This window comes from Brassica napus, chromosome C6 (genome assembly GCF_020379485.1).
Source record: "Brassica napus cultivar Da-Ae chromosome C6, Da-Ae, whole genome shotgun sequence".
In the NCBI taxonomy this organism is placed as follows: Eukaryota; Viridiplantae; Streptophyta; class Magnoliopsida; order Brassicales; family Brassicaceae; genus Brassica; species Brassica napus.
In genome coordinates this window covers 27298147-27318906 of record NC_063449.1, presented here as the reverse complement: position 1 = coordinate 27318906, position 20760 = coordinate 27298147, and the positions used below count along the sequence as shown (strand labels likewise).

General features: G+C 35.4%; 4 protein-coding genes across 4 annotated transcripts; 2 read left to right on the top strand and 2 right to left on the bottom strand.

Moving 5' to 3' along the window:
• Window positions 1–82: 82 nt before the first annotated feature.
• On the bottom strand, window positions 83–3224 carry LOC106410641 (1-acyl-sn-glycerol-3-phosphate acyltransferase 2). Its single transcript, NM_001316026.1, is given in 11 exon segments — window positions 83–610; window positions 680–766; window positions 873–965; window positions 1199–1324; window positions 1501–1659; window positions 1745–1822; window positions 1994–2053; window positions 2348–2421; window positions 2503–2542; window positions 2692–2814; window positions 3025–3224. Coding segments are annotated over 11 exon segments (1176 nt in total). The 5' UTR covers window positions 3106–3224; the 3' UTR covers window positions 83–355.
• A 2991-nt stretch (window positions 3225–6215) lies between these two features.
• On the top strand, window positions 6216–7991 carry LOC106407739 (non-functional pseudokinase ZRK15-like). The gene has a single exon (XM_048760882.1). It carries the CDS (start codon window positions 6965–6967, stop codon window positions 7475–7477), a length of 513 nt encoding a protein of 170 aa, XP_048616839.1. The 5' UTR covers window positions 6216–6964; the 3' UTR covers window positions 7478–7991.
• A 6290-nt stretch (window positions 7992–14281) lies between these two features.
• On the top strand, window positions 14282–16180 carry LOC106410640 (adenylosuccinate synthetase, chloroplastic). The gene is made up of 3 exons (XM_013851187.3): window positions 14282–14673; window positions 14742–15746; window positions 15830–16180. The coding sequence occupies exons 1-3, from the start codon at window positions 14377–14379 to the stop codon at window positions 15998–16000; spliced, it is 1473 nt and encodes a 490-aa protein (XP_013706641.2). The 5' UTR covers window positions 14282–14376; the 3' UTR covers window positions 16001–16180.
• Window positions 16181–16184: 4 nt separating this feature from the next.
• Window positions 16185–18001, bottom strand: LOC106407738 (dehydration-responsive element-binding protein 2F-like). Its single transcript, XM_013848610.3, has one exon. The coding sequence runs from the start codon at window positions 17466–17468 to the stop codon at window positions 16710–16712; it is 759 nt and encodes a 252-aa protein (XP_013704064.2). The 5' UTR covers window positions 17469–18001; the 3' UTR covers window positions 16185–16709.
• Window positions 18002–20760: the final 2759 nt, after the last annotated feature.

Sequence of the window (20760 nt, the reverse complement as noted above, 5' to 3'; positions counted from 1 at the left end):
CAAAAACCAAAATTTTCAGTTCAGTCGGTTTGGTTGATTTCGGTTTGGGCCAAATGCCCAGCGCTGTGTTTTAGGAAAGGAAAGTCACAAGATCAATCCCAAATTACAATCTAATAATAGAAAGTTATAGAGAGTCCTATGCACTTGAGAAGGAAAAAAATCACAAGGTCTATAGGGATCATGACCCTTTACATCAATCGCTAAGAGACATAGGCTGAGTAAATAGTAGTAGTAGTAGTAGTAACTGAACAAAACGGAAGTGATGATATCAAGGAGGGATTCACTTGGGGTTTGATTCACATAACAAAACTGACACGCTTCTTGTTGTGGTGTTTGATCTGTTAGATCCTTCTTTTTACTTCTGCTTCTCCTCCACTTCTGTTTGGGAGGATGATCCTGACTGGTGTTTGTCCTTTGGCTTGGCTGGGGCCACTTTGGCAGGTGTTGAACGCTCCGACTGAGAGGAGCGGATCAAGATCTGCATGCAGAGAGTGATGATGCCTAGACCAAGCGCTGATAATGCGATGCCTTTCAACGAGGAAAAGAGATTTGACCAGTGTAAGAACTTCATTGCTCCAAGAGTTAGTAGGCATGCCCATGATACAACCACCTGGAAAAGGACGAAGAGATTTGTGAGTTGTTATGGATGGAGCCAAGGGAATGCTTTGATGAGACTCACTGCAAGAGACTTTATGGGACGGCCAATGTTGTGTTCTTTCTGACCGGGGAAAGTGTCTGCAGCTATGTGTTTGTCTAACAGTGCATCCTGTACCACAGAGCCAAGATCAGAGTGTGTCAAAATTAACTTTTTTTTTTCTCTTATCTTCTTCTCTCGATTCAAGTGGAAAAATCAGTAAATACATAATATTTACCTTAGCCACAAACTGATCTCTGCACCACTGTGCAATTGCGTCATCTGATTCAGGCAAGTCTTTCATCGAGTGACACTTGATGTGAACATGCACCTGTAGCCAGCAACAATGGTTTTGGGAAATTTCGAAAGTCACAGAAAGCTCGCTCTGGGACTATGATTTCTAACATATTATGGAATCAAACGTGACATCCACAAGATAAAAGGAGTATATTCCTTTCAGTTGCAGTGAAAAGAAAATGGATAGTGATTAGTGAAGTGAATACTGTGTAACTACTATATGTTACTTAACGAAGACCTCTTCATATTATTTTGATACTTGCTTACCACAGAAGGTTGTCCTTTGAATAGTCTTAGCATCGTTGGGGGTGGAGAAGTTTTTGGAATAGCCACGGTCATATCATATATGGCTGGCACAAATGAACGCATGTTACTAACAGCTGACACAAAACCCTGAAATATAAACACAACCAACCAAGGTTTAGTAATTAGAACAGAAACCACAATATCCAGACCACGCATTGAGATTTGGATCAATCATAGTGGTCATTTTGCTCGTTAAAGGTCACAGTGAAGAGATCAAGTTGCCCACCAAAGGAATGGGCAAAAAGAAAAACAATAAAACTTACTTTGGTGCGAGGAATCAACACATTTCGAGGGACAGGCAACTGAGAGGAGGCTGCGTACTCTTGTGCTGCTTTAAGTTTTGCCTCTGTGAAACGGGTTCCCTCCACAAAAAGGGCTAACCAGAAAGGCCGTGGGAAGTCGTTCAAGCGTTGAAGACCTGACTGTAAATTTAGATAAACACACTTAACTCATGATCTTGAAATGAAGATTCTGCAATTTCAGGCTAACCAATGAGCAGACTCGTACCTTTAAAGTGCTTTCATCCTTTGCCCAATTTCTTTCGAGAAAGAGATACTCCGAGAACCACATTGACCAGCCTATGACCTGTATGTGTGCAGCAGTTCTATGTTTATGAATACTTTAGTGTATGTAACAAAATAAAAAAGCCAGTTATCAAGTTTCTAACTTATAGCAGGTATTCAGAAATACAATTCAAGATTACTACGTTCTTTAAAATCTAGCAAGCACATCAGTAAACCTAATAGATTCACATACTGGAAGAAATTTGGAAGACTTCTTCATCACAGCTAATGCGCTTCCTAGGCAACCTGACCTCTGCAAGGAAAGAAAAGACGAGAACAATATATTAATAGATGCAAGAAGCATAACATTGAGCCTGTTAGAGAAATTATTATGATGCTATATTCTTTCTTATCTCATCAGTGGAAACATTCGGGACTGTAACGCCTTCTACCAAAGAGAATCTATATTCACTAGAAACTAGATAAGGCAACACATAGTCCCATTGTACAACATATACAAAGCTTGGTGACCAAGAAGTCTATGTTGATCCCCATTTATGCAGTGAAGCAAAAACGGATTATCTGTGAGATAAAAATCATAGTGTACCTGAGCCAGAATCCATCCCACGAGCCAATCAATATCACTTCGGTGATTACAAACGACAAGAGCATGCTCTTTGCCTGGAAGAAAAGTAGTGAAGTTACAGAATCGTAGATATATAGAACTGGTATATTTCGGGCTCTGAATAAGCAGGAACTTACCCATTCGATTAAAGGTCTCATCATCAGCAAACACTTGGATCTAGGGCAAAAGAGAGAATAAGGAAGTTTTCAGAGTAAGTCATAAAACTTAAAAAAAAAAAAGTAAATCTACATAAGGTCCAAATCTGCTATTTGACTAATATAAGCTACCGTAACAATGATAATAAGGCAGGGAAAAGAGGAGGAAACCTTGACTCCAGCCCACCAGTCAACGATCCAGACAAGCTCCAACCACAAGGTTTCTGCAACCACACGGTTGATCTTTCTGTATGTGTTCTTAGACAGAGGTCGAATGAGGACATAGCAAACTGCCTGAAATATAAAAGAAAAAAGTTGTAAACTGAAGCAAACCAAGTTCAGAGACATTTTAAAAAAAAACCCCCGCAATCAGTGAATGAAGAATGGATTTTGAGCTTAGAATCATATGTGCTCTCACACACACTCTCTCTCTCAAAAGCCGCATCAGAACAGCAACGGAATCTAAGAGCAGAAGAGGGAATCGAAGAGTTTGAGGAAAGCCACCTGAAGGAGATTGACAACGAGGCCAGAAATGAAGAAGAGAATCCCCAAAGGCACAATCACTGCTGCTGCTGCCATCGCCATGGAACCTAAGGAATCCACAACACAGTCCTTGTTTCCGAGTTTCACATTAACCACATCAAAATGGGAGAATTTTTCACCCCCCAGATTGCACGACAACTTGCAGATTAATTTATAAGAAAATAAATCGACCGATTGAAAAGAAGAAATTAGGATTTATTGTATAAGATACGGACATGATCACAAGGATACACGGAATCGGCGTTTCTCTCTTTTATTTCAATCTTGCCCTTCTTTTTATTTTCTTTCTTCAAATTGTCCCCTTATATCTTATCGTTGATCAGATCGACCCACTTTAAGTTTTTTTTCTTTCCTTTTCTTTCAGCTGTGTCCAAGAAAATTATACGTACACACAGCTAGAACTGATCTCTTCTACCCACGTGTAATTTATTTTCCTTTTTGAAATTTTGTAATTTATTTGGCAAACCAGAAACTTACAAATTATATTAAGATAATTCAAAAACCATTTATTTATGAGAAAAAGACAAAAATAGCACTAAATCAAGTTTATGTTCTCAAAATAACACTCAAGGTCAAAAGTCGCAAAAATAGCATTTAATGTTTTATCAAAAGTCACAAGGGTTTAGAGTTAAAGGATGGGGTTTAGGGTTTAGGGTTTAGGGTTTAGGGTTTAGAGTTTAGGATTTAGGGTTTAGGGTTTAGGGTTTAGGGTTTAGAGTTTAGAAATGAGGTTTTTGGGATAAGATTTCAAATTTTGAAAAATAAAAAAATTAAAATTTTCAAATGATAAACTTATAAAGGTGCTATTTTGGTCATTTTAGTTTTTGAGTGCTATTTTTGTGATATAAACTTAGAAATGTGCTATTTTGGAGATTTGCCGTTTCTTTATTCCAACCAATTAACATTGATAGTTTTTCTTTTTTTTTTAACATTGATCGTTCTTTAGTAACATGGTTGTTATTCACATGATCGGCATGGTTCAGATTGTCAAGTGCGGCGTAAAGTGTGAGAATATCTTTGGTGGTTTAATTTGTACTCCCTCTATATCAATATAAATGGGTTTTAAGTTTTTTGCACTTGGATTAAGAAAATACAAACTTTTAATTTATACAATATACATTGATTACATAAAAATATGAGTAATTAAGTAAGAATGCACCCAAAAGCCCATATAATTTGTCATATATCCTTGTTTTTTTAATATTTTTTATGACTAATAATTTTATCTCTATATCTCTCCATTTTCCCTTTTATGTGTTCTAATCTCTTTATCTCTCGTATAGATTCTTCAAATCATCCTCTAATTCAACACAAATCTTTATTTTTTTATTCTGATTATTTTGACATCCATAATGCTAATCTTATTAACTCACCCCAATTCCAATGTTTGTAATTTCGACTCACAATCAACTTTTAGATAATATATACGTTAGTAGGTATTTTATTACTTACCTGCTATTATTTAGATTTTAATGGATTCTTAATCGATACATGAAGTGTTAGCTGTTACAAATAGATTTGGGGCTATTTGATAGATAACTAATTAATTGTTAATAGTTTCATTAACTGATATATGATTTGTTAGTCGATACATTTGTTTGATACATAGATTGTTAGATGATACTGAAATTATTAGCTGATATGTTAGTTGGTATGTAGATTGTTACCTGCTATGTAAATATTTAGCTGATAAATCTAGAGTTACTTGTTTTCGATAAAGCATGAGGGTATTTTCGTCCGCACAGTGTCAAAAAGTTACTCATTTTTGGGTTATCCATAATTATGGGCATTCAGCTAATTTGGACTTTAATTGGGTATATTCCACACATTCACTCTAAAAATATCATTAAATGAAACTAATTTAACCAATAAGAAAAAAAACAGTATTTTATAATTGGTCACAAAATTCAAATGCTATCAAGTTCTATCTAGAATAGTGAGAACATCAATTATTTTGAAACATTTTTTTTCCTTTAAACACCACTTAAAGTGATACGGAGGGAGGATTAATTATTTGAACACGTTTGATTCCTTTTAGCATTGATAGTTCTTTCCAAGTAAAATTTCAAACCTTCTTTCAAATAATAAAAAGTTTGAAGGGGGAAAAGAATAATGTTGAAGTGGTTGATCTATCTAACCAAATTTTCTTTTTATATATAAAATGAAAATCAAAGAAAAGTAAAGAAAATTAAAAATTGATCGTCGTGTTATATAATTTTCGACGCATTTCGTTCACCACTTTATTAATACTCCCCAATATGTTTTGCGAGAAAGGGAAAATATCGCAAAAGAACAAATAAGGGTTGTTGAGCTTAGTTACAACTTTCTTATGTAAGATCATTTGCTTGATTCATGTAGCAGAGTCACATGCTGGTTCTCTATATATGTGACGCTACATATTCACACCAAATAGGCGACTGCCAGACAAAATATGTTAGAGACGTGTATACTTGCCGCAACCTAATACTGGTATACATATTATGAGTCTTGTTTGTTTGTTTGTTCTAATGGTTTGATGTTCTTCGTGAAGGAAGAAATGAGCATTTTTAAACATAAAAAGATAAATTAAGTTAGTCACAAACTGACATTCCTGCCTTTGTTCATGAGTTTATTACGTTAGACGAGCATATGCATGGCATATTGTTGTTAGATCTCCTAAAATTAGGGAATAATCTATGTTTTATATATTTGGGGTGCCATGAAGCTCTTTTAGCAAAAATCTATAACGTCATCATTTGGTGTGAAAACTCAAAGTATGCAACACTCTTGCTCTTTGGATTGGGTAACGGTGTTTAAACTCTCAAAAATCCACTAGCTTGGTTAAAGATTTTGTTTCTTCATTTGGGATTTGATTGGTAACATGTATACACTTGTTAACCACGGGGTGGTGGGCTAGTGGTCTTGAGGTAGTTACCACAACCGATACGGACCCGAGTTAGAATACCCCCTGTGGCCACAGAATGCTTTACGCCCACCCCAAGTTTAAAGTTAACACGGCGTTGGTGCCGGGTCCTTGGGTAATGGGTATTAGTGCCGGCTGGTTCCGGGCCAGGGGATTAGATGGTTGGCAATCGGAAACCACGTGCGGATTACGGGCCTATGGGCAAACGGAAACCACGTGCGGATTACGGGTCGCCTTTGAACCTCCTGTTTAAAAAAAAAAAAATGTATACACTTGTTTCGGTTTGAGTTAAGCACATAAACAAAAAATGTTACCAATTATGAATTACTTAAAAACTATAAGTTATGATCGTACTGAGATTTTATAAGTTTACTTCCTCTTAAAAGTAAAAGAAAAGCAAATTATAATTGAGTTGGTTTTTGAGATGGATTGTTTGAGGAAGAACAAGAAGTTACGGGTGATTTTAACATTTTTACCAAAAAAAAAAAGAAGTTACGGGTGGTTGTTAAAAAACAAAGTTTGGTCCAAGAACGTGGGAGAGAGGAGATATTGTTATAAGAGCTCATCAAATGTTGTGATGGCAACTGGCAAGTACAATCCAATCAAATTCTTCTCTGCTGATAAAATCTTGAAAGCCACCAAAAGTTTCAGCAAGTGTAGTCTTGTTCTTGAACCATTTGATCATGAGAGATGGTATTCAGGTACGCTAGATAACCATCGCAAGATACTCGTCACACAACCTTCTAACCCTAAAGGCTCTTTCCCCGAGGTCCGTGACATAGCGGATGGTGAGTGGTCACAAAAATTTTATGAAATTAGTTGGATGTTGTCTTGAGACTGAGGTTCCAGTCATGGTTTATTATGTCGAAAGGAAACAGTATTGTCGTGTAGATCTAGAGAAGATAGTGTCGTGGGAAAAGAGAGTGAAGATAGCAGAGGAGATTGCAACTGCTTTAGCTTATCTTCACACTGCCTTCAAGGCCCTTTGTATATAGTAACATGGATATTCGTAATATCTTATTGGACAAAGATGGTGCGGCTAAACTCGGTGATTTCTCAAACTGTGTCTCAATTCCACAAGGAGAAACATATGTCAAGCTTGGCTACGTAAGGGGGGCTTATGATTACATTGATGATGAATATATGAATAATGGTGTAGTCTCGGAGAAAACTGATGCGTTTGGTTTTGGAGTTCTCATGAAAAAGCTTTTTACACGAGAAGCAAGATTTCGTGAGCTTTATGGTCGGAAGAATTGGAAAACTTTGTTAAAAAGGAAGTTTCCAAGATGTTTGTCAAGATCCATTGAAGAGGGCAGATTTGATGAGATCGTAGACTCAAATATGTTAGAGAAAATCGGTGAAGTTGCAGAAATAGAGCGTTTCCAAATGGAAGCTTTCCTTGTCCTCTCAGAGAGATGCATCGGTCTTAGAGGAGAAGTTCCAAACATGGTGCAAGTGGTCAAGGAGCTAAAGAGATCTCTTCAAAACCCTTCATCTTCTTTTGTATTATAAGATCATCAAGTTTGTTATTGTTTCACGAAGATTCATTTTATTATAACTTTGTGCTTGTTTCACTCACTCTAGCTTTGCAATTTCTAGTAATGATAACTTAGATTTAATAGTTTTAGCTTCAGAAGTGGATTATTATTAAAGACTTATATGCTATTATATTTAAGCTAAAGTGACTTTGATAACAATGATTTGATGAAATTCATATTTGATATTTTTTTGAAGATATATTTTTGTCTCTCTGTGTGCTTAAAACTCCCTACCTAGCTATTTTAGCCCTCAAGATTGGTTCACTCTCCAAATAGCTCCAACACATCTGCAAGTAAAAGGATGATAGTTACAGTTAAGAGAAATGTAAAGATGAAAATTCTATAGTCTGATGCTGTCCAAACTGAGACCAAAAGAAATGGATATGTGAACATACTTCAGTGCATGCAATAATTGATAGAGAGACTAGTGGTTTAACACAAGAAATTAGTTCCGTTGTGCCCATAATTCCGCTGGAAAGTATGCTTTACATCATGCCATAAGGTATTATTAATAGAAGCTGGTCTCGGGTTTTTAAGAGAGATTAAGGCTTGTCCCGAACTCATCCCAGTTAACAGAAAAGAAAAACTGATAGAGGTAAAACAGGTGCGATTCCATGAGCATAAATATCTTTGAACTCTTTTCGTGGAGGAAAATCATAATGTGCTTCGATCTGGATGCCTGAGGAGTTTAAGCAGCTTTATCTCGAGCAGAATCCTCGCAGCATTAGATATATATTACAGCATAAAAAAGAAGAAGCAATGAGCCATGCCATCATAATGCACGCACACCTAGGGTTATTTTGTAATGTAAATGTATAAAATATTATTTCAAATCATTTTTTTTTTTGAAGTTAGACATGTGATTGTATTGCTGTTCAAAAAAAAAAAAAAAAAGACATATGATTGTACGTAGAATATTTAGTCGGTTTGGTTTGTAGGAATATTTTTTGTATTAAACCAATTATTTTTTTAAACATACTAAGTTAATATTGTTAATTGTTATAGTAAAGTATTGTTAGTTATTAAAACACGCTCTTACTTTTAAAGAGAAAAAAAAAGCATTTGTGATCCTAAAATTAACTAATCTATACTTAAGGCATGAATGGTGAACAAAGAATGAAGAGTAACAATGCATTTCTTAACATTCTTAAGAAATTTTATCATTCATAAGGAATAGTTTTTCTCCTTCATTCTTTCCCATTCATTTTATTGTAGAGAAATATTGAATAAATTTGTTCCTCACGAAATATGATAAGAAATCATTATTCCTCATCATTCATATAATTTTATTCTTTTCCGTTCTTTTTCTATATGTTCCTAATGGTCATGTAATGGTTACCAGTTAGACCCTTAGTGTTTAGAGTTTAGGGGTGTAGTTTTTTTAATGTAGAGTTTAGGATTTTAATAAATTTATAAATAAATACTTTAATAAATTTTAATTTAAAAAAATAGTTTCAAAAAGAAAATTTGAAAAACAAAATTCGGAAAAAATTCAAAAAAAGTTTATGAAAAATTTCGAATTTAAAAAAGTATAATTCGAAAACATTAAAAAACTATTTATTTTTTATTTTTTATTTTTTATTTACTAAAATAATTATATATTATATATTATATAAAATAAGGGTATATAGATCTTTTGTCTTTTAATGAAAGGGAAAAATATTTGTTAATATTTGGTACCAACAAAGTGGTAAACATAATTTTTTTCCAGAAATCTATATATACTAAGATTGAAATTTAAAAGGGAAAAATATTTGTTTTTAACATTATGTTTTTCCTTTTGTGAATTTTCCTTTTAAGGAAATCAATTATATATATATATAAGGTTTTAAAATTTTACTTTTTATATATTTTTTGTTTGGAAACCAATTTAACAGAAAAAAAATAAAATTTAATTTTGAAAAATTATTTCAAAATATATATTATGTTGTTTGAGATTATGTTTAAAAGGGAAATTGTATATTTTTAAATATGAATCTTATTATTTATGAAATTTTAATTCTATGAAATGAATTATATATATATAACATGAATACGATTTCTATTTTATAAATGTTACCTTTTTATAAATATTTTTTGAATACCAATATAAAGAAAATGAATTTAAAGTAAAATTTTAAAATAACAAAGATCATCAAAAAAAAGAAAAAAAATGTTAATAACTGCATCAATTATATTTGTTTCTATAATTCATTAAAGATATCAATGTAATAAATCATTTTTAGGAATTAACGTGAAAGCGACATGAAAGAAATTGACTTTTCAAATAATAATAGTATATATGTTGATATGGTTAACCTTCATGTGTGTAAATTATGTACGTTAAATTATTTATTATTTAATCTTGAAATCTCTTTTTTTTTCTTTTAATTTTGGCTGGTAATAATTATAATATAAATAAATACAACAAGCAAACTGAATATAACTTATTATTTTCTTATATTTTGCTTTTTTTTCTTAACTTTTGATTTTATATTTCTTTGTTTTCACTTATTTTTATCAGAAGTCTATTAATTGTCATCGATCAGATGTCCTGTAAATGCAAAATAATATTTGATGAAATAGTTTGAAAACAAAAGACCGAACAATTGATATATATATATATATATAATATATATATATATATATATATCGAAACATTGGTATAATCTATTAGTAATCATGAACACAATCTGATGATATTTGAACACATTATATCTTGTAATTTGTTTGTATGTATACAGAATCTGAACACAATGGAAGTTGGATGGCAGGTTTGTTCTATATAATTTAAGAATTACGTAATATTTATTAGTTTTAATTTAGTTCTATACATATGTCATCTAGGTGAATTAAACTGCAGTTGTATACCAACAACAGGCCAAGACTATTCATTTTCTGGACGGTATGTATTATTTTCTTTGTTCTACTATTGCCGTTATTTTATTTATTACATTTCCAAACCATGCATTATTGTTATTATATGTTTATCATCGTCAATCTAAAATTTTAAAGTTAATTAATCTATACAAATGGGACAAAAGTAACTTGTTAAGCTTTAACGCAAATAGATAACATTTTTATCAAAACAGAAGGAACACCAACTAAATCCGGATATTGTACCTTTTAAACCGAAGAAATTATGTCTTGATCTTAGAAGATGAACGTCGACAAAAAAAACAGAAGAAATTATGTATACTAAATTGTTTTATATTTAATCTTAAAATCTTTTGTTATTATAATATTGGCTAAGTAATAATAAGAATATTAAATAAATAAAACAAGCAAACTGAATATAACTTATTATTTTGCTTATATTTTTCTTATATATTTTGCTTGTTTTTTTTTAGCTTTTGGTTATGTATTTCTTTGTTTTTACTTATTTTATTTTTGATTGTTATCAGCATGTCATGTAAATACAGAATAATATTTAATGAAATAAGTTGAAGACAAAGGAGTGAACGACAATTGATATATATATATACTCTTTTTATACAAAAATGCACTAATACTTGAATGAAATATTGATAGGAAAAATAATATACTGAAGGTAATATTTAAATGGAGTATACATAACGCAAAAAGGAGATACCTTACTGATTCTTACTGGAAGGCCTTTGCGTTTATCACAATTACGCTGAAACAAAAAAAAATGACAAAAAGGGATTCGAGGGTTTTGAAATTCTGGTGAACCTTAGATTCAACTCTTATAATAACATGGTTTTATGATTTTTTCATGTTAATAACAATATTTCTAAATATTTTATAGGGTAACGCATACCATACAACAGGATGCTATAACCTCAGATGTCCGGGGTTTGTTCAAACGAGTAGAAGTATTGTTATGGGAGGTGCCATTAGTCATGTTTCTGTCTTTGGAGATAAACAATATGAAATAACCGTCCACGTATGGAAGGTAAGATTTCAATATGTATGTACTATATATCTAAAATATGATATACATTCATTTTATTAGTATGTTACAATTAACAACATAAAAAAAAATTATAGGATCAAAAACAAGGAAACTGGTGGTTAAGTTTAGGACCAGAAAACTTGATAGTAGGATATTGGCCAGGGGAGCTTTTCACAAATCTAGAATATACAGAAAATGTGCAATGGGTAGGTGAGATAGTAGACTCTCATAGTTTTGGCACAGACAGGGAGACGGAAATGGGCTCGGGCCACTTCCCTGCGGAAGGTTTCGGAAAAGCTTGTTATTTTCGGAATCTTGAAATTGTGGGTAGCAACAACTTCCAACCGGTTCAAAGTTTAAAGACAAATGTGGACAGTAAATATTATGATGTCAATTATTTGGACACAGACGGCAAGTGGGGAGTTCATTTCTTTTACGGAGGACCTGGATTTAGTTATACGCATTCGTCCCTTGGAAACTAAAGATTGTACACAGACGACGAGTGGGGAGTATATTTGTTTTTGTTTCTTTTTCATCATTTAGTATTTTTTATGTATAGCCTCTTTTCATATTTGTATTTGTTTGGTTGAGATTTTTAAGCTGTAAAAACTGTCTGTACATAATTCATATAGTTACAGACAGTTTCGGTTGAGGCAAATAATTGTTTGGTTGAGATTTTTAAGCTGTAAAAACTGTCTGTAACCTTCATGTGTATAAATTATGTACGTTAAATTATTTATTATTTAATCTTGAAATCTCTTTTTGTTTTAATTTTGGCTGGTAATAATTATAATATAAATAAATACAACAATCAAACTGAATATAACTTATTATTTTCTTATATTTTGCTAATTTTTTCTTAACTTTTGATTTTATATTTCTTTGTTTTCACTTATTTTTATTAGTCTATTGTCATCGATCAGATGTCCTGTAAATGCAAAATAATATTTGATGAAATAGTTTGAAAATAAAAGACCGAACAATTGATATATATATATCGAAACATTGGTATAATCTATTAGTAATCATGAACACAATCTATCTTGTAATTTGTTTGTGTGTATACACAATCTGAACACAACGATCGCATACCGGATAGCTCTATTATTCGAGCGATCTTAAACAAAACCAAAAACCTATATTTTTGGTCCTCCCAAATTTTGAGAGATTCCCAAATAAGATTCCATACCGCCTAAATTTTGTATCTCTAAAACATCCTGTAGTTCATGTCTGACGGGTTCTTCAATCTTATGATCAAATTGAATCGAATAATACCAGATTAGAATAAAAGTTAAGAAAGTGATGTTTACAATACCGGTTTCATTTGCCTCAACCGAAAGAAGTTTCTCAAAGTTGAGGTTGATAAAATCTTACTTACGGTCAACTATGTCACACAAAAAAAATTAAATAGTTTGGTTATGTTATCGATTGAAAAAAATATGATCAAAAACTTTGATTATGAAAATTTGATGGATGATTTTGCATGAAAAAATGTAAAACAAATCTATATTTAAAAACTGATCATTTTTATTAGTCTCGAGGATATTGTCATTTTTTATTGTAAACTTGAGTTTTTTTATCGATAGTTTTTACTTAGCGTTAAAGTCCTCATTTTTGTAGTTCATATGGGACTCTGAATATCTCAGGAGCGACACTGCGGAAAACATACCCAAAACGGCCGAAACATTGGAGTAAGACACCGAAATTGCTAGTATTAGAAGAGAGAGACTTAGATAGATTCTAGTGACACCCATTATGAAGGCCCTGCCCGTAATACTTATGGGCTGGAAGCAGAAAAAATTATTAGGATCTATTACATAGCAAAATGTGGAGAATGTGGTTGGTCAACTGCGAACATCTAATCTCAAGACATACAAATTACAGTCTCAAACTATCCTACTGGAGACTTTGTAAAATTGAAAGCCAAAATATTAATCTTTCCGTTTCATATTGTAAGTAGTTTTAGGGAAATGTTTTTGTTTCAAAATGTAACTAATTTTCGTATTTCTAAGTAACTTTTACATTTATTGAATACAGTGTGACCAATCAAATTAAATAGACTTGTTTTTTATTGGTTAAATTATATCTAACCTATTTATTATAAAATCATTTTTAAAAACATAATAATTTTCTTAATCTCCGTGCTTTTACCCAAAACTACTTATATTATGAAACAGAGGGAATATATATTAAAAAAAAAGACCGAAAGCCAATGCTTCCTCGGCTTATACCCAAAGCCGGTACTGCAATTATGTATAGTTTTAGACTTTTAGTATTAGTTGTACTACGAAGAAAAATGTTCTGTTCTATTGTTTTCTAGTCATCCGTATTGTATTTATAGAACTCTTTTCTCAAGGAAAGTCTCAATTGTCAGCCCTCCATTTAATTTATAGTTATAAAATCTTCCATATTTGGTTTAAAATATTTGTATTTGCTAAGAGAAGTTTTAAAATATATTTGCATTTTTGGAGTTGACTAAATAAATATATTTGTCAGAGTCAATTTGTTTTGTTATTATTTGGGTATTCTATAAGCTGGCAAGCGCAAAGATCACACACCAAACCTCACAAATTCAACATCAATTATTCGAAGGGGTAACATGTTAGCAATTGGGTTCTTGTGTTTTAAAACTTTAAACTGGTTATACTATCGGTTTAACGAGATAAAACTCATACCATACTTTCGTTCAGTTGATGACTCGAAGTAGAAATTATGAAATTGTTCAGTTAGATTTCGGTTTAATGCTTTTGTGTTTGTCGAGAAACAATCGTACCAGATGTGAAACCAAATTTTGTAATACCCGGTTCGACCAAAAAAGCATACCCGGTTCGATATATCTCTTCAGAACATCTTTCAAGTAAAGGACAAAACAGTCATTGTAGCTTCACCTGAGCTCAGTTTGAAACAGGTCTTGTCTTGACACAGTACTCAAGCGTGCCGGCGAACCCTAAAGACTTTCCTTCTCTCTCTCTCCAAAAATGTCTCTCTCCTCTCTCTCTCTAGACTCCAAGCCACGATTCGCCGTCGGAGCTCCACGTCACCACCGCTATCCACCGCCCCACCACCCCCGTACCTTCATCCCCTGCTCTCCTAAGCGTCGCACCATCTCAGCGTCACTAAGTGTCACCACTGACTCAGCCGCCACTAAGTCACTCAAACGAATCGAATCACTGAGTCAAGTCTCAGGCGTCCTCGGTTGCCAGTGGGGAGACGAAGGCAAAGGCAAGCTCGTTGACATATTAGCACAACACTTCGACATCGTCGCTCGCTGTCAGGTAAAAAAAAAAGTTAACCTCAAGGCATTAGCATCGTTAAAGGTTAAGTCTTTTTGATTGAACCATAGGGTGGAGCTAACGCTGGACACACGATATACAACTCTGAAGGGAAGAAGTTTGCTCTTCACCTTGTGCCTTCAGGTATACTCAACGAGGATACAACTTGTGTGATTGGAAACGGAGTTGTGGTTCATTTACCAGGTCTCTTCAAGGAGATTGATGGTTTGGAGTCTAATAACGTCTCCTGTAAAGGAAGGATCTTGGTCTCCGACCGTGCTCATCTCTTGTTTGACTTCCATCAAGAAGTCGATGGGCTTAGAGAGTCTGAGCTTGCTAAGTCCTTCATTGGGACGACTAAGAGAGGGATTGGTCCTTGCTACTCTAGTAAAGTGATAAGGAATGGGATTAGAGTTGGTGATCTCAGGCACATGGATACTTTGCCTCAGAAGCTTGACGTTTTGCTAGCGGATGCAGCTGCGAGGTTTTCAGGGTTTAAGTATACTCCGGAGATGCTTAGGGAAGAAGTTGAAGTGTACAAGAGGTATGCTGAGAGGTTGGAGCCTTACATAACCGACACTGTGCATTTTATGAATGATGCGATTTCGCAGAAGAAGAAGGTTTTGGTTGAAGGTGGTCAGGCTACAATGTTGGACATTGACTTTGGTACATACCCTTTTGTTACTTCCTCTAGTCCATCAGCTGGTGGGATCTGTACAGGTCTTGGTATTGCTCCGAGAGCCGTTGGTGATCTAATTGGAGTTGTAAAAGCATACACTTCAAGAGTTGGTTCAGGTCCGTTCCCTACGGAAAATTTGGGGCCAGGTGGTGATCTTCTAAGGTTGGCTGGACAGGAGTTTGGGACTACCACTGGTCGTCCTCGCCGGTGTGGCTGGCTTGACCTTGTTGCATTGAGATTCTCTTGCCAGATCAATGGTTTTGCGTCACTTAATCTCACTAAGCTTGATGTACTCTCCGACCTGGATGAAATCCAGCTTGGTGTGGCTTATAAGAAGAGTGATGGCACCCGTGTTGACTCTTTCCCTGGTGATCTTCGTCTTCTTGAAGAACTGCAAGTAAGTGTTCTTCTCTAACATTTAAGTGGGTAGTGCAACTTCTCTTTGTCATTAAGTTGATTGTAAACATTACATGTGTGTAGGTTGAATATGAAGTCTTGCCTGGATGGAAGTCTGACATATCCTCAATCAGAAACTACGCTGATCTTCCAAAGGCTGCACAGCAATATGTTGAGAGGATTGAAGAACTAGTAGGTGTGCCCATTCATTACATTGGTATGGGGCCTGGTCGTGATGCCCTTATATATAAATGATTGTTAGGTTAGGCTTTTTTTTTTCCTCAGACCTACAAACTTGATGGAGCATCAAGTTATTACTCGCTTTGTATCTGTTGCATTGTTTCTTGTATTGGAATAAAGATGAAACTCGTGCGTTAAGCAGTGAGTTTACTGAATTCTTGAAGTTTACATCTTTTATGTTCTGATCTTACTCTATTTCTCATCATGTAAAGATCTGTAGATATTGTTTAGACCTAGTTTAAAAGACGTCAGGCTGCAACGAAAAGGACAGTTTCTACGTTTACGGGTCTATATCCCTCTTATGTTTTGTTCAGATTTAGATCAGTGCATGCAGGTGAGCTTTTTGTAAGGTGCTAATGGATCATGTGATGTGTCTTTATGTTATTCTGTTTTTGTTGTTGTCTATATGATGGCACGTCTTGTTTTACAGGTTAGTCTGTTCATGCCACCATGGTAGGTAAGCTTTTTGCATGGTTACTTGCACAAAACATATAACATTCTTGTAGGAATGTGACATTCACTAGTTTTTACCAACTCTTGAGTTGAAGGATTGACAAAAAAAAATGAACAACTCGTTCATCGTCAGAAGTACACTGACACATTTTTATTGCTGCACAGACTGAACTGAGAGCATATCACTTTCCAACCATGTTACACTCAAAAACATTAGACTAATCTTAAACCACGCGAGTGCTTCTGAATCTGAGATACATCAAGTAGCTTTTCACTCATCTAAAATTCCACAGAAGTTCCAGATGGAAGGGAAGCCTAGATCATACTCTAAATCACCATAGCTTTCCAAATTGCTGGAGTCGAAATGCATAGCTGAGGCTTCACTTCCAGTTTCTTCTTGCTCCTTCCAGAGAGGAGTGGAATCACACTCTGCTACTTGGCTTACTTCTGCTTGACTATTATCCTTCAAGATTCCCATCTGCTGAAGAAACTCATTCAGGTCCATCTCTGGTTTCTTCTGATCATCATCCAACATCTTGTCTGCTGCCCCCTTGCTTGTATTTTCATCAAGATAGTTAGTAGTAGTAGTTTTCGATTCGGTAGAGGAAGAGCTACAAGAAAAGGATTGAGATAGAAGTCCGTTTTTTCTTTGCTGGATAATGTGAAGACTAGCCTGAGCATTCACGTTAAGCATACCACCACGAGAAGGAAACATAGAGATAAACTTCTTTGAAGGTACCCATTTAAACCTCTGTGTATTGTTCACAGGAGGCCCTTGTTTCCGTTGCTGAAGATGAGGTAAGTTGAGATAAGCGTCATGACCATATAGTTTCAGCGCGGCTTCGTCATAAGCCATGGCTGCTTCTTCAGAAGTAGCGAAAGAGCCGAGCCAGAGTCTTGTCCTCTTCTTGGGCTCTCTGATCTCAGCCACCCATTTACCCCACGTCCTTTGCCTTACTCCACGGTACCTACAAAGTGCGTTTTGTGGACCCCCTTTGCCACGAGCAGGACCTTTCTTCCATTGTTTCATTGAGGATGATCTCTAGAGAGTGTTAGAAGAAAGGAAGAAGAGAGGGGTGTGATGATGATGAGAAATTTAGAACGAGAATTGTTTTTTTTTCACCCGCGCATGTGACCGTTGCTTTCTGTTAGTTTTCAGAAGACTCGTTGCCTTTTGTGTTTTTGTCGGAAACGAGTCTTGTATTTAACCAAATGATATCAACTTCACATTCTCTAATTTACATTACGCTTATACAATAAACCTTGGTTGCTTTACATTCTAATATATATTTGTATTTTAGTAAAAATAATACATGTAGTTCAGTCACATTAAATTGAATTGAATGTAACTTTTATTTGTTTGGTGTGAATACACTGACTTTGACAAAAGAAAGAATGGTGATCAAACTATAAACAAATGAAAACTAAAGAGAACTGCACGCAATCTTTTTTGGTTTGAATCCCGTTACAATAAATTTAAATCAACGTTCCTATAAAATTAGATTTTTCAAATTGCGTTATGTTTGATTTAATTTGATTTATTCGGGCTTAATTTTGTTTTATATAAAAGCATGGCACCTTTAATGTAATTATCTAGAATCTGATTTTAAAAATTATTATTATGTGGTGATTTAAATTTCCGAAAAATGTTTCTATATAATTCATTCACACTTTAGAGAAAAGAAGCTTTATATGCGTAATTGGCCTTTGATTTATTTTCTTCAAAGTATTGAATTTTAATTATTTTTTGCTCGAGATTTCATACCAAATTTGGATTCAGTTTGCTCTAGTATGTTATAGTTAGGGCGATATCTAGTAAAACAAATTAAAAGGTGTTTCAATGATTCTTTTTCTGAGACACTTTAAAGCTTTTGGTTTTGTCATTTTCTTCTCCATTTGGCTGTCTTCTTTAGGAGGAGACTTGGAAGGACGTAAGAAAAGAGAGGCAAAGTCACGAGCCACACACACACACATAAGACTTACGTGTTCGATCGTGAGAATGTACTCCTACGTGTTTTTATAGGTTCTTCAGATTTAAGCGCCGCTCCCTTTATCCTTATCCCATGCTCATTCCCTCTTACGATCACATCTAAGCACCGGTAGTTAGTCTATGAAATTTGATATTTTTAGTTGTAGTTCAGTTTCATTGTGTTAACCCAATCCAAAAACAATTTCTTTAATTGTACGTATCTATTGAATGTGTTCATATAGATATAAGTTTTTTTTTTGTAAATGGAAACTTTTAAAGCATGTTGTTTATAAAATATGGAAATATTAAACGTGTCAATCCAATATACGTAAATATAAGTTTGCTTTGGTTCTTTCTAACAAGCTAGGCAAGTGTGTATAGGTGGGATGTTCTCCGTATTCTTTTTTACAAACTTTTTTTAAAAAGTTACTACTTTTTAAAAAAGTTATTTTAGTCAAAAGCTCTCTGACACAGTTACCAATGATGAACCATTGGAATGTTCCTGGCCGTTCCTCCGGCATGGAACCACCGGCGCTCGCCCCTGGAGACCTTCCCCCAGAATCCCCCAGATCCACCTCTAACCCCTCCTGACCCGCCTGATCCATCTTCCCCTCTCTCCCCCCTAAACTTTCCTCCTCTTGACCCTCTTTCTCAAACTATTTCCAAATCTGCCTCCAAGTGTTCTGGATTTCTGGCACCTCTAACTGCTGCTGCTGCTGTTCCTGCACAGCTAAGGAAAACTATCTCTTCTGAGACCCATCGACCAGTTTCAGATCAGGAAATGACTGATCCTAGTACTGAAGTCAGTGTTCCAAAAATCGGATCTGAGAAATCTACAGTTGAACCCTATCCTAAAGATCCCACCTTGGCCAAAAACCTCATACCCCTACCTTCCAAAGGCTCTACTCCGCTGAGCACTAACCGTGCATCCTCTGCTGGGACGATGCCTCCACCACACTCAACCCCTACTAACTCTCCACCTTTGATCCCCAATCCTACTGGGCCAGCAGTGGCCACTCACGCCCCTGGATTTTCCCTCCCGATAAACCCTACACTTGTTGAAAAGATTCGTGCTGCAGAAGATAAAACTCGTACTCGGCTTGCTCCAGTGACTATATCACCAACTGGGCGTCCCAGAGTATTGATTCCTGATGAGGTCTTCCAAAAGGGCGCTGACCTGCATAAAGACTTCATCATCTGCTACTACAATGGAAAAGCACCACCTTTCAAACAAATTCAAAGTGTTTTTAACCATATGTGGGGCAAAGGGAAGCGGTTGGAAATTCACAACAATCCTTTGAACAGATCAACAATCGTAAGGATTCAGAGTGATTACCTGAGGGAAAAGATACTGGATAAGTGTGTGTGGTATGTAGGAGAGACTATGTTCCATACTGCTCAGTGGTCTTTAGAGCACTCTAAAGCAACCCCTCCTTTCAAAGCAATTAAGATATGGGCACATCTTACTGGAGTTCCACTCGACCTCAGGCATACGCAAGGACTCAGTCTGGTCGCTGGGCTTGTAGGTCACCCCAAAGAGACTGATGAATTCACTCGGAACTTGGTCAGCCTCACCGTCTCTCACGTAAAGGTTGAAGTCGACCTGACACAGCCTCTGCCTGATATTGTTGAATTTGAAAGGCAAAGTGGAGAGGTGCTTGAGGTCTCTGTCCATTATCCGTGGGTTCCTCCTACTTGTTCACACTGCCATGAGCTTGGTCACATTCTTAGAAACTGCTTAACTTATACCCCTCCTCCTAAAGAAACCCCTCCTTCAAATGATATCCCCTCCTCATCCTCCACTGCCTCGTCTCCCACCCCTAAAACTACTCCTAACCCAGCTCTTAACCTCACAAAAACTTCTCAAAACCCCACCAGACCGTCTATCTCTAAGCCTGTAACCTTCTCTCAACCTCAACCAGAAATTCCTTTCACTGTCGTGGGTTCTTCTAAATCTTCTACCCGCTGGGCTCTCAAGAAAAACAAAACCTCTCTTAAAACCCAAAACCAAAACCCTCATCCTTTTACTGCTCTCTCTCCCTCAGCTGCCCTACCTCTTCTCCCCATTTCCTTTTCTTCTCCTGACCCTCCACCCGGACCTTCTCTAAAAATATCCCGCTCCTCTCCAACCCTCTCCCCACCCCACTCACTAAAACCCAATCCTTTCGCTCTTCCAGATCTCCTATCAGACCCTGAGCCCCTTTCCCAATACACAAACCCCCCCCCCCTCCTCTAACTCTTTGTCTTTACCACCTAACCCTCCCCCTGCCCCTATGAATTCCTCTAACCTTTTGTTTTGCTCTTTGGGATCCCCTCCTTCTGTGGGTCCTACTTTTGTTTCTTAATGAGTGTT